Source organism: Tupaia chinensis, unplaced genomic scaffold (genome assembly GCF_000334495.1).
Source record: "Tupaia chinensis unplaced genomic scaffold, TupChi_1.0 Scaffold000115_1, whole genome shotgun sequence".
Taxonomy (NCBI): domain Eukaryota; kingdom Metazoa; phylum Chordata; class Mammalia; order Scandentia; family Tupaiidae; genus Tupaia; species Tupaia belangeri.
The window spans coordinates 1,749,479-1,766,035 of NW_006159579.1; the positions used below are offsets into that span (position 1 = coordinate 1,749,479).

General features: G+C 40.2%; 1 protein-coding gene across 3 annotated transcripts in view; it reads left to right on the plus strand.

The window, feature by feature from the left end:
* The window catches only part of ITCH (itchy E3 ubiquitin protein ligase), a 196,019-nt gene that overhangs the window by 130,220 nt on the left and 49,242 nt on the right, over positions 1-16,557 (plus strand). For all 3 annotated transcript variants that reach the window (XM_027770142.1, XM_027770143.1, XM_006144022.3), the window contains 3 exons: positions 10,604-10,761; positions 12,576-12,759; positions 15,582-15,677. In XM_027770142.1, the coding sequence (XP_027625943.1) occupies positions 10,604-10,761; positions 12,576-12,759; positions 15,582-15,677 (438 nt within the window). The remainder of the gene's footprint in view (positions 1-10,603; positions 10,762-12,575; positions 12,760-15,581; positions 15,678-16,557) is intronic.

A 16,557-nucleotide genomic window follows, 5' to 3' on the forward strand; every position in this document is an offset into this window, starting at 1 on the left:
AGGAGTGGGAAAATATATTCAAAGTGTTAAGGGACAAGCAGTTTCAACCAAGAATACTGTACTGAACAAGATTATCCTTCATGTGGGAAGAAAAGACAAGAACATTTTGAGATAAACAAAACCTGAAAGAATTTACCAATACCAGACCAGATCTCCAAGAAGTTCTCAAGGGAGTGCTATACCAGGAAAATTAAATATGTACACACAGCAATGAGAGTTCAAAAACTAAGAAAATGGCCAACTTAATTGTAGGGACAAGTCTGGAGTTGAATATTATATCCCAGAATTTAATCGGGTAGATTGAACCATAACAGAAGATTCATTAAGTACATGAGACTGACTAGTTAAATAGAATTTTATGACTCTGACTAAAACATTGCTGGTTTCCTTCTAGGCTTTGTTTTCTAATTTTAAGGATATTTGTCCTATCTTGAATTGTCTATAGGTTCATGTACCCACTATTTGAATAGAATCCTAACCTGTTTCCTGGCTTTAAGTTTTAAGCAAAGTTCCTTAGCATTTCTTTGATTTATTAAAGCTAAAATTGCTTTTCTTGAAATTAAAAAATATATTTAAAAATACCTATTTAATGACTATAGTAAGGTATATAGCATCAGCGAGGTGCTGCCTTATAGTATCTTCATTCTACTCAGTTTCATGCCTTAAGTCAGACGTGTATTCACAGATATGTATATATCAGCTGAACTTGCTATTGAAAGTAGTTAGATAATTTAAGAAATTTTGTGAATCAATAAAATGTGGGGGAAAAAGGAATGGGAAACAGCTGTAGACACCTGAGATAATGTGGGAGGAGGATGGGAAATGGCAGAGTGAGAAATAGGGGTAAAATACATATATACATATATATACATATGAAACTAGAAATGGAAAGCTATTGACAATAACATGTGTGATTAAGCCACTATGCAGTATATTCTAGATGGGAAATCACATTTGTATGCTGTGATGATGCTCAGGGAATGAATGTAAATTAACTAATTAAAAATTTTTTCAGAAGAAAATTACAGTGCATTCGTCACCAGATTCTAGCTTTGTCCAAGTTTTTAGTTTAAGGTATTTTGTGCATCAGTAAAATGTGGGGAAAAAAAGTTGAGTATGGAAGAGAGAGAAGGGAAAGGGAAAGGAAAAAAAAAAAGTAAAAGTATGCTTAATTGACAAAAAAATGAGAAGCTATTTGCTGATAAGTTATAGAGTAATATCTTTGGCTTGACTGACATGCATAGTATTTGTGCTGGAAAAAGAAATGTACACTGTAAAGATGTGATTAAATGTAAATTAAAAAAAAAAAAAGAATCACTGAAGAATTGTTAAAACAGATTGCTTTCTGAATATGGTGGCATATATCAGTAGTCACAGCTACTTAGAGGAGCAGAAGGGCTCAGTTCCTGGGCCAACCAGTGCACAGTGGGCACTTGCCATTGAATATACCTATAATCCTAGCTAATTGGGAGGTTGGGGCAGAAGAATCCTGATACAGTAAGATCCTTTACTGTGTTTAATACTTACCTATCCCACCCGCCCCCCACTCTTTCTTCCTTTCTTTCTCTCTTTCTTCCTTTCTCTCTTTTTTTCTTTCTCTCTCTCATAGGAAAATAAGTAAACAGACAAAAATAAGTAGCAAAAGCCTTCATGGAAGAAATAACATTTGATCTAATATATTAAAGAATAATTACAATCTGGGTATGAATGTCTTAGAGGAATTGGAAGAAGCAGGATAAAGCAAAGTCATGGAGGTAGCGAAGATTATAGGACGTCTTATAGGAAGTCTTCAGTTAAATGTTTGGTTGAAGATAGAGTCATTGAAAGGGGGAAATGGTAGATGGTGGACTTGAGGGTAGAATCAATCAATACTTATTGCCTCTATGTGCCAGATATTGTGTTGAACGTTTTTCTTGTACTTTCACTTAATCCTTAAACTTTTTTATGAGGTAAATACTATTACAGGTAATGAGGAGCTCAGAAAGGAAAAGAAACATGCTTAGATTAATAGAGTAAATGGCACAGTTAAACCTGGTGTACTGCATTACCTTCAGAGCCTGAGCTCATAAATGTAATGCTTTATAGCCACCTAAAGTTGGACCAGTGTCATATTAGTAAGTGCTTAGACTTCAGTAAATGTTAATTATTCTTAATATTAAATGAATTGTGACTAGTAGAGAGTTCAACATGCAAATAAAGGCTTAGAGAATTTTTTCTGTAGAGAGAAATGAATATAAAAATATTGGGTCATTGGAAAAGTTGTGACATATTTTCCTATGCAAAAATGCATCATGACTTTTCTGAGGACCCAATATTAGGACAGGGGAATATGGTTTGCCCAGAACTCTGTGGGAAAAGTTATTTGACAGTGGTGTATAGTTGGGGTTATATTGTGGTGAATGAGGGTTGGAAGACCTGTGTGGAAGGTTGTTAAAATAATTTACTGAGAGGTGAAGAAGACTGAAACTGGGGCAGTGTTGGTAGAAGACTAGGGGGAGAATGAAAGCTGGATCACTGGGACTTAGATATTGCATGTCAAGAGGCAGCAGAGAAAGGATCATGAAAATTCCTGAACGAAGAGCACTGTTACCCTAGAATCAAAACATAAGAGGAAGGGTAGCCTTAGGATGGGAAGTTACTCTAGCTCTAGTGTATTTTGTTGATAATTTGACACCAGAAGATGAGAATGAGAGAAAGATTAGAAATTTCTATTTGGAACTTATTCTCAGATATGATCTATGAAATCATGAAATTTAGATTCTTGGGAAAATCCATGTAGAAGGAAAAATAGGACAGGAACAGAACCATAGGTACCTACATTTAGTGGATGGGAGGAGGAGGAAAACCAAGAAAGAGGTGGGTAGAAGTGGGAATATAAGAGTAAAAAAGTGGTGTCACAAGAGTTAAGAGAAATAAACTTTTTTTTTTTTTTCCTGAAAGACTTTTGCTATCAGGTGTGAGTGCTTACAGAGAGACAGACAGAAAGTGAGGAATCATCCCCTGGGGGGATAGCCATGCTGCGATCCCTTCTCCATTCCCCTCTCAGGATTTTGGGCACATGCACACGTTCCCAGTGTGAATTTCATATCACCGGGTCTGGGACTTGATAGCAGTCAGCCATGTGGGAGTTCAGAGCCTTAAGCTCTACACCACCTGCTGGCCCCAAGAAAAATGTTTTCAAAAGAGGGAGTAGGTCAGGTGATGTGACACAGTAATAACTCAATTGGATCCATATGGAAAAAATTCTGGGTTCGCATCCTGAGACTTCCATGAGCATGTTTGGCTTCTGCATATGTGCCCATGAACAGACTGGCTGAAATGGGAAATAGATGATGGCATAAAGATCCTCTTAAGGCTCCTGTCTCTGTCTTTGTCTCTTTCTCATGGGATGGACAGATAGATAGATAAATGGATAAATTAATTAATTGGAAAAAAATCTTAAAAAATAAAGGGCCAGCCCATGGCCTGGTGGTTAAAGTGGCTGGATCCTATGTAGCTGACAGTGTGGTTTAGGTCCAGCAGCTCAAAAAACGTACTGGGAACATGTGCTTGTGTGCCTAAAATCCTACCCAGGGAGAGAAATGAAGAAGTGATTGAGGCATGACCATGTCCCATGAGGAGAGCTTTCTTACTTTCTATTTCTCCTCCTCCCCCCTCCAGACCCTTTCCCCTGTTACTGCTCTCTTGCCCATCTTTCTCCCTTCCCCTCTGGTGAGCACACCTGCCCTCTGGCAATTAAAAACATTTTTTTTTTTGAGACAAACAGAGGGAGACAGAGAGACAGAAAGTGAGAAATCACTCCACAGGGGGATGGCCATGCCACAATCCCTTCTCCATTCTCCTCTCGGGATCTTGGGCACGCATGCACATGTACCTGGCGTGAGTTTAAGCCAATGGGTCTGGGACTCGAACTGCAGTTGACTACATGGGAGTCCAGCGACATAGCCATTATGCCAACTGCTGGTCTCTGGAAGTCTTTATTTATTATTATTTTTTTTTTAAATTACATTAAATACGTGGGATCTTCAAAAAGTTCATGGGAAATGCATTTTATGAGAAAACTATGTAGGAGTTTCAACATTGTTTTTGCACCAAAGAAACTCATACGTCACATTTTTCCATGTTTCTGAAGTCGTCTCATACTTTAATTGATAGATAACACACACACACACACACCCCCAGTAACATGAAGGTATGAAGGTAAGAAGAATGAGAAAATAGCTTGATGAGCAGTTAGGTTGGTGAGTTTGGTCATATTTATGGACTAAAGAGAAGGATCTAGAAAAAGAAATATGAAAGACATTTAGTGATGAGCTCTACACCACCTGCTGGCCCCAAGAAAAATGTTTTCAAAAGAGGGAGTAGGGTCAGGTGATGTGACACAGTAATAACTCAGCTGGATCCATATGGAAAAAATTCTGGGTTCGCATCCTGAGACTTCCATGAGCATGTTTGGCTTCTGCATATGTGCCCATGAACAGACTGGCTGAAATGGGAAATAGATGATGGCATAAAGATCCTCTTAAGGCTCCTGTCTCTGTCTTTGTCTCTTTCTCATGGGATGGACAGATAGATAGATAAATGGATAAATTAATTAATTGGAAAAAAATCTTAAAAAATAAAGGGCCAGCCCATGGCCTGGTGGTTAAAGTGGCTGGATCCTACGTAGCTGACAGTGTGGTTTAGGTCCAGCAGCTCAAAAAACGTACTGGGAACATGTGCTTGTGTGCCTAAAATCCTACCCAGGGAGAGAAATGAAGAAGTGATTGAGGCATGACCATGTCCCATGAGGAGAGCTTTCTTACTTTCTATTTCTCCTCCTCCCCCCTCCAGACCCTTTCCCCTGTTACTGCTCTCTTGCCCATCTTTCTCCCTTCCCCTCTGGTGAGCACACCTGCCCTCTGGCAATTAAAAACATTTTTTTTTTTGAGACAAACAGAGGGAGACAGAGAGACAGAAAGTGAGAAATCACTCCACAGGGGGATGGCCATGCCACAATCCCTTCTCCATTCTCCTCTCGGGATCTTGGGCACGCATGCACATGTACCTGGCGTGAGTTTAAGCCAATGGGTCTGGGACTCGAACTGCAGTTGACTACATGGGAGTCCAGCGACATAGCCATTATGCCAACTGCTGGTCTCTGGAAGTCTTTATTTATTATTATTTTTTTTTTAAATTACATTAAATACGTGGGATCTTCAAAAAGTTCATGGGAAATGCATTTTATGAGAAAACTATGTAGGAGTTTCAACATTGTTTTTGCACCAAAGAAACTCATACGTCACATTTTTCCATGTTTCTGAAGTCGTCTCATACTTTAATTGATAGATAACACACACACACACACACCCCCAGTAACATGAAGGTATGAAGGTAAGAAGAATGAGAAAATAGCTTGATGAGCAGTTAGGTTGGTGAGTTTGGTCATATTTATGGTCTAAAGAGAAGGATCTAGAAAAAGAAATATGAAAGACATTTAGTGATGTTGAAAAGTCCTAGAATTTAGTCTTCAATCAGGGGCACGTATATACAAATTAGTCTTGAAGAAGCGGAAAGAGATTTTTTTCAGACATAGAAAACAGTGAAAATGGTTATTGGCACATAGAAATATTAAGGTAGGGGAAAAGGTTGAGAGGTAACAGATAATCATTTTAGGGAGGAGGAGGGAGGAGTCAGGATCATTTGTATATTAGGATTGGGTATTTGAGGAGATGGAAGAGGTTTGTAATGGGTAGTGGGAATGTTTCCAGGAATTAGGATTAGAGATGGTAAAAGCAATTGATTACCAAGCAGTATGACAGTCCAGTTGAAGTCGTTGAATAACATCAATGATAACTCTTGTAATCCAATTTAAGGGAGGAGGAGGGAGGAGTCAGGATCATTTGTATATTAGGATTGGGTATTTGAGGAGATGGAAGAGGTTTGTAATGGGTAGTGGGAATGTTTCCAGGAATTAGGATTAGAGATGGTAAAAGCAATTGATTACCAAGCAGTATGACAGTCCAGTTGAAGTCGTTGAATAACATCAATGATAACTCTTGTAATCCAATGTCTTTGCTGTAATCAGGCTTTCAGAAGTTGAATATTGCACATAAAGATAAAGACCAATGAAGCACAATTAAAATAAAAAAAAAGTTTGCCTGGGTATATGATCATCAAGATCTAAAAAGAGCATTTTGTCATACTAAATTACTGTTTTTCTGTTACCATTCATTTTAATACCAGTACACTAATCTCATTGAACCTGTGATGTTGCTACTAGTTTGTCACAGTCATTTGTCATATCTAATTTCCTAGCTTTCCAGAGGCATGAGCTATCATTTCTTCTTTTCCAACAAGGGGATGAGTAGGAGTGAGACTTTATCTTGTGAATCTTAGACGTGTCTCTCTGGTGAGCACCACATGTCCTATAGCAAAAATCTCTCTCCAAAAAAAACCCATACTCTTCCTGGTCCATCTTAAAGACTGGGCATGTTAGCATGAGTTTGTAATCTCAGTGATTTGGGGAGGCTGAGACAAGAGGATTAAGAACTTGAGGCTGGCCTGGAGAGCATAGTAAGATCCTGTCTAAAAAACAGCTGAGGGACCAGCAGTTAGTGTAATGGCTATGTCGCTGGACTCCCACGTAGTTGACCACGGTTCGCGTCCCGGACCTGGTGGCTTAAAACTCACGCCAGGTGCGTGTGTGTGCGTGCCCAAGATCCCGAGAGAAGAACAGAGGAGAAGGGATTGCAACATGGCCATCCCCCCTGGGGGGTGATTTCTCGCTTTCTATCTCTCTGTCTGTCTCTGTCTGGCGAGCGCACGCGTCCTGTAGCAAAAACCTCTCCAAAAACAAATAAATAAATAAAAATTAAAAAAAATAATAAAAAGTAGCTGAATGTGGTGGCATGTGCTTATGGACCCAGCTGGGAGGCTAACACAGGGGGATCCCAACAATGAGACCCTGTATTAAAAACAAAAAAGATCTGTCTTCTTGGATTCAAACCACATTCTAGGGTAGTGGTCTTTTCTACAGGCAGTCAACATTAATCACATGCTGACTACTAATTATTGAGCTCTTTGCTAGATTCAAAACAAGCATCTTAGTGATCCCCCAAAGTAATGCTGCTTGCCATACCTTACTGCTAAATTATTATTATTATTTTTAGAGATTTTTGCTATAGGACGTGTGTGCTTGCCAGAAAGACAGAGACAAAGAGACAGAAAGCGAGAAATCACCCCCCAGGGGGGATGGCCACGCTGCAATCCCTTCTTCTCCATTCTTTACTTGGGATCTTGGGCACGCACGCACATGCGACTGGTGTGAGTTTAAGCCACTGGATCCGGGACTCGAACCCTGGTCGACTACATGGGAATCCAGTGACATAGCCATTAAGCCAGCTGCTGGTCCTACTGCTAAATTATTAAACTTAGTTCTAGGGCCAGCCAGGTGATGTGGCAGTTGAGGTAGTTGGATCTCACATGACTGAGAGAACCGCACGTGCTTCTAGTCCTGGACTTGGCAGCTTAAAAAACACTCTGGGGGGCCAACAGGTGGAGTGGTGGTTAAGGCGCTAGACATTCCCACGTGGCTGACCACGGTTTGAGTCCCAGACCTGGTGGCTTGCTTTCTCACTTTCCTTCTCTCTGTGTCTGTCTTTGGTCAAATTAAAGTAAATGAATGAACAAGTAAAATTAAAAATAAGTAATTCTTTAAAAAAAAACACTCCGAGTTGGGACCAACAGATGACATAATGGTTTCGTCGCTGTACTCCCACGAAATTGACCACAGTTTGAGTCTTGGACCTGGCAGCTTAAATGTGACGCCAGGAGCGTGTGTGTGCATGCCCAAAATACTGAGAAGAGAATGGAGGAGAAGGAATTGCCTCATAGCCATCCCCTCCATAGGTGATGTCTCACTTTCTATCTATCTCTGTCTCTCCAGTGAGTGCATGTACCCTATAGCAGAAACTTCTCATAAAAAAAAAACCAAAAAACAAAAAACACCATGCTGGATGCATATATATGCATACATAACATTCTACGAAGAGAATTGGAGGAGAAGGGATTGTGGCATGGTCAACCCCCTTCAGGGGCAGGGTGGAATGCTTTCTCACTTTCTTTCTCTCCAGCAAATAACACACATACTATAGCAGATTAAATACACACACACAAATGGGGCAGGGGACAGCAGGTGGTGTGATGACTAAGGCAGCTGGATTCCACGTGGCTGACTGTGCTTTCGAGTCCTGGACCCAGTTGCCTGAAAAACACACTGGGTACGTGTTTGTGTGTGCATGCCCAAAATTCTGAGAGGAGAATGGAGGAGAAGGGATTGTGGTGTGGTCACCCACCTTGGGGGATGATTTCTTACTTTCCTTATCTTTCTCTCTCTCTTAGTCCCTCCCTGGCAAGCTCACATAACCTATAGCAAAAAAAAAAAAAAAACAGTAACAACAACGAAACTAAAGATAAGGGGGAAAAATGCTAGTCCTGATATGGTAGGTCTGGAATTGGCTCCAAGATTATGTATTTTTTACGAACTTCTTTTTGGTGCCAACAGTTCTGGTCCAGAGACCACACTTCAAGTACAGAAGCCTGAAAGAACTCTTGGAGAATATGGTTTGAAAATAATTTTAGAAATACAGAGTAACTGTGAATGGCTCTTCTTATAAGCGGCCTGAACTGATTTGTGAAGATTGTTTATTATTCACTGGATTCACAGAGGGCCCCCCAAAATTATGCAGATCTAACAGTTAAAATCTTTGTATCCATTCTAAGATCCCTGTGAAACTGCCAGGCTGTCCAGGGCATGCATATCCAAAAAGCCACCAAGTATCTGAAATACGCAATTTTATAGAAGGCCGCGTTTGCCGTTCCATCATTACAGTGGTGGAATTAGTTGTGTGCCCATGCTAAGCAGTGGGAATGGACATAGTGTCCTTGGTCCAAAAAGAGTGTCGAGCTTTTACTGCACATGCTTAAAAATAGAGAATAATGCTGAATTTAAAGGCTTAGATGTAGGTTCTCTGGTTATTGAACATATTCAAGTGAACAAGGTACCCAAGATGTACTTCTGTACTTAGCTCATAATCGGATTAACCCATATATGAGTTCTCTGTGACATATCAGGGTGGTCCTTACTGAATGGGAACAGACTGTTCCTAAACTAGAAGAGGAGGTTTCACAGAATAAAAAAATTCCAGAAAGAACTGAAGAAACAAAAACTTAGGGTACATTCAGCATAAAATAATGCAAATAAAAAATTTTTAAAAAGTAACTATGTGAGGTGATGGATACATTAATTAGTTTGACTGTAGTAATCCTTTTACTATGTATATGTATATCAAAACATCTGTTGTGGAGCTGGCTGGTGGCATGGTGGTTAGGGGTGCTGGACTCCCACATGGCCTTCTGAGTCCTGGACCCAGCGGCTTTCTTTGTCATCTCTGCACACCACCACCTCCCCTTTCTCTCACTGTGTCTCTCTCTCTGGTCAAATTAAAATAAATAAATAGTTAATAAAACAATTTCTTTTCGAGAGGTTTTTTGCTATAGGGTATGTGTACTCACCAGAAAAACAGGGAGAGACAAAGTGAGAAATCACCCCCCAGGGGGGATGGCCATGCTGCAGTCCCTTCTCCATTCTCCTCTCGGGATCTTGGGCATGTGCACACACACATGCACCCAGCGTGAGTTTAAGCCCCCAGGTCTGGGACTCGAACCGTGGTCAACTACATAGGCGTCCAGTGACATAGCCATTATACAGACTGCTGGTCCCAATAAAACAATTCTTTTTTTAAAAATATGTTGTATACCTCAAATATTGTAATTTTTATTTAAAAAAATCAAAACCCTACAGTACCTACATTACAAAAAAAACGCCAAAACCCAAACAATTTAATACATGTTCTGCCTCTCGGTTTATTGAATCTATTAAATTTTATTTTGTTTAATCTTATTCTGAAAGTCCAACAATATGGGTTAATACCATGTTGTGATTTGTAGGTAGTGGATATCAGAATCCTCTTGGGAAAAGGAATCAACTCTATTTAGCTGATAGTAGCTTTCAATCTCACATTTCTTATTAGTGTCCTTCCCCCTTTTCCTTCATTCCAGTTGATACTGTCTTCCTTTGCAGAAATGACAGCTCCTTAAAAAAAAAAGTCTGTGGGCATCTCTACTCCAGATCACTAACTGAGCATTTTATATGTAATCTTACTAGGGTGGGAACAGTGCCTGGTTTCTGTAAATAAGTGCACTGTACTTCCTGATTCTAGGCTAGCCTTATCAAATATGTAATGATTGTCTGGGTGAAGTCTTACATAACCTCCAGAGTCCACGAGACATTGAGTGAGGGGTTACCCAAGGGAACAGAAGCACTCGAACCATTCAAAACAATTAAGTATACTAGTTTACATTTCAAGTAAGTCTCAGAAGGCCCTGTATAAGCAGGAAATAAATACCAAGTTCTCAAAATCAAAGTTTCTTAGGAGAGGTACTACTTTTCTCAAGCTCCTAAAACTTAAAATTTTTGGTCTTTTTGCTGTTTGATCTTTTTTCAAAAGGACTTTGTTCTTTTTTTTTTTTTTTTTCCCCTCCCCCCTACTGCCTAACCCAGAGTGAACACAAATGGATCAGATGACCCTGAGGATGCAGGGTCTGGTGAAAATAGAAGGCTCAATGGAAATAATTCTCCTTCACTCTCAAATGGTGGTTTTAAACCTTCTAGACCTCCAAGACCTTCTAGACCACCTCCGCCAACCCCACGTAGACCAGGTGCGTATTCAAGCCCTCAATACTGTGATTGTTAATAATGTTCTATTTAGGAATGGATCCTTAGTTAAGGGTCAGGAGACCCTACTAGGTCAGTTTTCTGACTATTTTTACATTTATGATTTTGGCCAAGAATGATCTTTTTATCAGTAACCAAGAAATGCCTTTCCCCTAAATTTTTTCTTTCAGGTATGAAGTTATTATTCAGTGCTCTATTGAGAATGAAAATCACATGTGTATTATATAAACACAGAGTTTACAGATAAGATTGCAGCTTTCCGGATGGTTTGTAACTGTGACATAAGCAATTTATTTAGTCATGGATCTAGTTGTTTATTCCCATTATGTCCTTAAAAAAGAATAATTAGTACATAACGAATCACTCAACAATGCTAAATGATAACTCAAATTTTTAGTCAAAAATTATATAAAAGATGAACATACAGAACGTCTCTTTCTTTTTTGGAGAGGTTTTTGCTCTAGGGCACATGCGCTCACTAGAAAGACAGAGACCGAGAGACAGAAAGCGAGAAATTACCCCCCAGCGGGGATGGCCACTTCGTTCTCCTTCGTTCTTCTCTCAGGATCTTGGGAATGCACACACACACACGCCCAGCGTGAGTTTAAGCCACCGGGCCCAGGACTTGAACCGCAGTCAGCTACATGGGAGTCCAGTGACATAGCCATTGCGCTAACTACTGGTCCCAGAATGTCAACTTTTCTAATTAGCCAGAATAGTTCCTTAGTCTTATTATTTCCCTATACTAGTATATGGGCAAGGAATGAAAGTAATCAAAGCAGATATTATTAGAAAAGTAAATCAGATAGATGGTCACAAACGTTTGTTTTCAGGAGAGGTTTTTGCTATAGGGTGCATACGCTCGCCAGAAAGACAAAAGAAACAGAAAGCAAGAAAACACCCCCCAGGGGTAGGGCCACTCCATAATCCCTTCTCCTTCATTCTCCTTTCAGGATCTTGAGCACTCGTGCACATGCGCCTGGTGTGAGTTTAAGCCACCAGGTCCGGGACTCAAATTGCAGTTGACTACATGGGAGTCCAGCGATATAGCCATTACGCCAGCTGCTGGTTCCCACAAACTGTTTTATTAAGTTTGTATTTAATTGTACATCTTCCCCTTTTCCCATAGATAATTGTGTTAACAATATATTCAAAGTCTTTAAGACCATATACCTTTGTTGTAATCTTCGTGACTTCCTCTGTGATTGTTCTATGAACAAGTATTTCTTTTCTTTTCTTTTTCTTTTTTTCATTTATTTTAATTTGACCAGAGAGAGAGAAAGAGAGAAAGAGAGACAGAGAGAGAGAGAAGGAAAGTGAGAATGCAGGCCACCAGGTCCGGGACTCGAATCATGGTCGGCCATGTAGGAGTGTCCAGCGCCTTAACCACCGCGCCATCTACTGGTCCCCAAACAAGTATTTCTTGAAGATGTAATAAGTGTTTAGTAACTATAAGAATATTATTGCTTATCAGATCTTTCACATCATTACCAACATCAAGAATTCGTCTCTACAAATTTTCATAGGGAAAACGTTTTAAAGGATCTGGAACATTATTAAATGAACTTACATGAAATGCTAACACCTTTCCACTCTAAAAGTTTTTATTTGCTCATATTTCAGAAAGTCAGAGATCTGTATGTGCTTTATAATTAATAATGATACACAGGGTACATAAGACCTTTGAAGTTGTAAACAAGTCTATTTGGAAGCATTGGCTGTTTCCTATTACTTGTTTTCTTTAAGTACTTGTCAGAAAATGAAAGATTCCTTTCTTATTTTCCCCAAATCTTTATAGCATCTGTCAATGGTTCACCATCTGCCACTTCTGAAAGTGATGGATCTAGTACAGGCTCTCTACCACCAACAAATACGAATACATCTGAAGGTGCAACATCTGGATTAATTATTCCTCTTACTATATCTGGAGGCTCGGGCCCTCGACCATTAAATCCTGTAACTCAAGCTCCTCTACCACCTGGGTAAGATTTTTTGATTAACATTTGTTTTCTTTAGGCTTCTGCATGTATTCAATTGATAAAAATAATACTAAACTCTTTCTTTTAGTAACTGTTTTCAAACAATTATAACTGCTTTTTTAGTACCCAGAGTCAAACTGAACAAAAAAAATTCACCCTATTTGAAATCTTACCCTTGTATTCAGGGAAAAATAGAAGAATACATTTTTGTATTGAGGAACCCTGAACCATAGAAAGTTAACCTAGGCACGTAATAAAATAAAATAGTCATCAGGACCAGCAGGTGACATAATGGGTATGTTGCTGGGCTCCCACATAGTCAGCCCCTGTTTGAGTCTTGGAGTTGGCAGCTTAAAACTCACACCGGGTTCGTGTGTGCATGCGCATGCCCAAAATCCGGAGAAGAGAAGGGATTGCAGTGTGGCCATCCCTCCCCCCCTCTGTCTATGTCTTTCTGGTGAGCACACTTGTCTTATAGCAAAACCCTCTCAAAAATAAATAATTAAGGGACCAGCAGTGAGCGTAATGGCTATGTCGCTGGACTCCCACGTAGTCAACTGCGGTTCGCGTCCCGGACCCGGTGGCTTAAAACTCACGCCGGGTGCGTGTGCGTGTGTGGCCAAGATCCCGAGAGGAGAATGGAGGAGAAGGGATTGTGGTGTGGCCATCCCCCCTGGGGGGTGATTTCTCGCTTTCTATCTCGCCGTCTCTGTCTGTCTGGCAAACGCACGTGCCCTATAGCAAAAACCTCTTTAAAAAAATCCTAAAAATTAATTAATTAATTAATTGATTTATTAAAATAGTCATCTAGCTCAGATTGTTCTTTGGGGATGAGAATCCCTTTTTAAAGTGAAAAAAATTATATCCATCATGAAGTCATTACAATAAAGTAAGAGATAATTTAGCAAACTGAGAAAATCAGTTTTCATAATCCCATTTTAATCTGTTTTTAAAATTAATACTTCTGTGTAATTTGTATTTATATATACATTATAGTACTCAATCCAGTACTTAGGATGCAATAAATACTAAATTGATGATAATAAACTCTAATGATCAGAATTTGAATTGCCTCATAGATTATATTAACTTGTGTTGGTAGGCAATTTTTTTTTTTTTTTTTTTTTTTTGGTTTGTTTTTTTTTTTTTCACTATAGGGCGCTTGCACTTGCCAGCCAGACAGAGAGAGACATAGAAACAGAAAGCGAGAAATCACCCCCCAGGGGGGATGGTCACGCTGCAATCCCTTCTCCTCCATTCTCCTCTCGGAATCTTGGCCACGCACGCACACGCGCCCGGCATGAGTTTTAAGCCACCGGGTCCGGGACGCGAACCGCGGTCAACGACGTGGGAGTCCAGCGACATAGCCATTACGCTAACTGCTGGTTCCCATGTTGGTAGGTTGCTTATCTTTTGGAAAGCCTACAGAGCAAGTCAGATTAGAAAGTCAATCATGTAGAGATTAAAATAGAAGAATAGGGGACCAGCAGTTGGCATAATGGCTATGTTGCTGGACTCCCATGTAGTCAACCGCTGTTTGAGTCCCTGACCCAGTGGCTTAAACTCACGCGCCCAAGATACCAAAAGGAGTATAGAGGAGAAGGATTACGGCATGGCCATCCCCTCTCTTAAATACCTGAGGGGAGGTGATTTCTCACTTTCTGTCTCTCTGTCTCTGTCATTCTGGCTAACGCACACGCCCGATAGCAAAAACCTCTCAAAAAAAAAAAAATAGAAGAATATATTTTAAATATAGTTTAGAAGTCATTGGTACTTCCAGTCTTCTTTTTGGGGATAAATTTGTTAAGAAAACTGCTCAGATTGGCCAGTCTACAATCTGTACAGGCTTATTCATTGATTTCCGTTTTTCTAGAATGCAAATAGACTATGTACCTTTAGTTACCTTAGTCTTGTTTAGGTTTTATAACATTAATTATAGCATTCTTTTCTACTCAGTCTTGATGATACCCTGATCAGATTGAGAATGGCATTCATCTCCAAAGTGGACTGAACTCAAGCCTCCTTTAGAAATACAAGTCATTTGGGAACCAGCAGTTAGCATAATGGCTATGTCGCTGGACTCCCACGTAGTCAACCGTGGTCTGCGTCCTGGACCCGGTGGCTTAAAACTCACACCGGGCATGTGTGCGTGCGTGCCCAAGATCCCGAGAGGAGAATGGAGAAGAAGGGATTGCGGCGTGACCATCCCCCCTGGGGGGGTGATTTCTCGCTTTCTATCTCTATGTCTCTCTCTGTCTGGCAAGCGCACGTGCCCTATAGCAAAAACCTCTACAAAAAAAAAAAAAAATACAAGTCATTTGTACCAGCAGATAGCATAATGGTTATGTCACTGGCTCCTACATAGACTGTGGTTTAAGTCCTGGACCTGGTGACTTGAAACTCACACCAGGTGCATATGCGTGCGTGCCCAAGATCCCAAGAGGAAAGTGGAGGAGAATGGATTGTAGTGTAGCCATCCCCTCTGGGGGATGATTTCTTGCTTTCCTTCTCTTTTTCTCCCTGTGTCTCCAGTGAACACCTGCTCCCTATAGCAAAAATCTGTTTTAAAAAAAATTAAGAAATGCAAGTCATCTTCTAAAGCAGACACTTGTGTAGAAGAAAGCTTATCCATTATGTGTCACCCTCAGAAGATGGCATGTCTTAACTTTTATCTTAAATTCTGTTGGTATTTTCTTTATAAACTGACATGCTTATCTCCCTCAGTTCTCTAATATGTTCATTTAAGGGAAACAGGCAAAGATAGGATTTAAAAACGAAGCTATTCATGCAACTATGTTACCAACCTTTTTAATTTTGTGTTTAAGCTGGGAGCAAAGAGTGGACCAGCATGGGCGAGTTTATTATGTAGATCACGTTGAAAAAAGAACAACATGGGATAGACCAGAACCTCTACCTCCTGGGTAAGTATCTGAATTAAAAAGGAAAAAATTGTTTTTATTCAGGGCCGTAGATTGGTATAGCCAGTGGTGTGGTAGTTAAGGCGACTGGATCTCATATGTCCGACAGTACAGGTCAAGTCTGGACTTGATGGCTTGAAAAGCATGCCAGGCACAGGTGCGAGCCCAAAATCCCAAAAGGAGAGAGAGGTAGAGGAGAAAGGATTGATTGCATCATGAACATCCTCCATGAGACCTATTTTTTCTCTGTCTCTCTCTCCAAGTGTGAGTGTACACGTCCTCTGCCAAATTAAAAAAAAGAACTTCCGTACATCATCTTCCCTATGGTCCTCCTTTTTCCTTCCTATCCTCTATCCACTGAGTTTTGTGCTAGGTACAGACTAGAAAAGAGAGAGCTAATGAGTTGATCTAGAGCCCAGTGAATGATTACTTTCACCTAAAGATTCTATAGGTCTTAAGGCCAGCTCTGTGGAGCAGTAGTAGTGCACTGTTCATGAGAAGCTGGCTCTTATGTGGTGATCATAGTGCTAATCCCTGACATGGCCAGCCTGAAACATGGTAGACATGGGTGCAAATGCCACCAATCCTAAAGCTGGAGGATTGGAAGAAGGGGATCACAGCATGGTCAGACCCTGTGAAGAGCGATCATCTCTTTCTCCCTCTCTTGCACATGTGTGGGCATTACTCTATCATGAAAAAAATAAAAAGATTTCAGAAGTCTTTTTCTTCATTCAAACTGTTTACCTGTTTTGGAGCTACACAGTTTTGGAATTAGTTTCCCCAAGAAAAATTAATGAGCTGAGTAAGTATTACAGTCCCGTCCTTTTGTTCAGAACCACCATCTTCCAGTAATTAACCAAAATGACGAACACAAAGGGAAAGA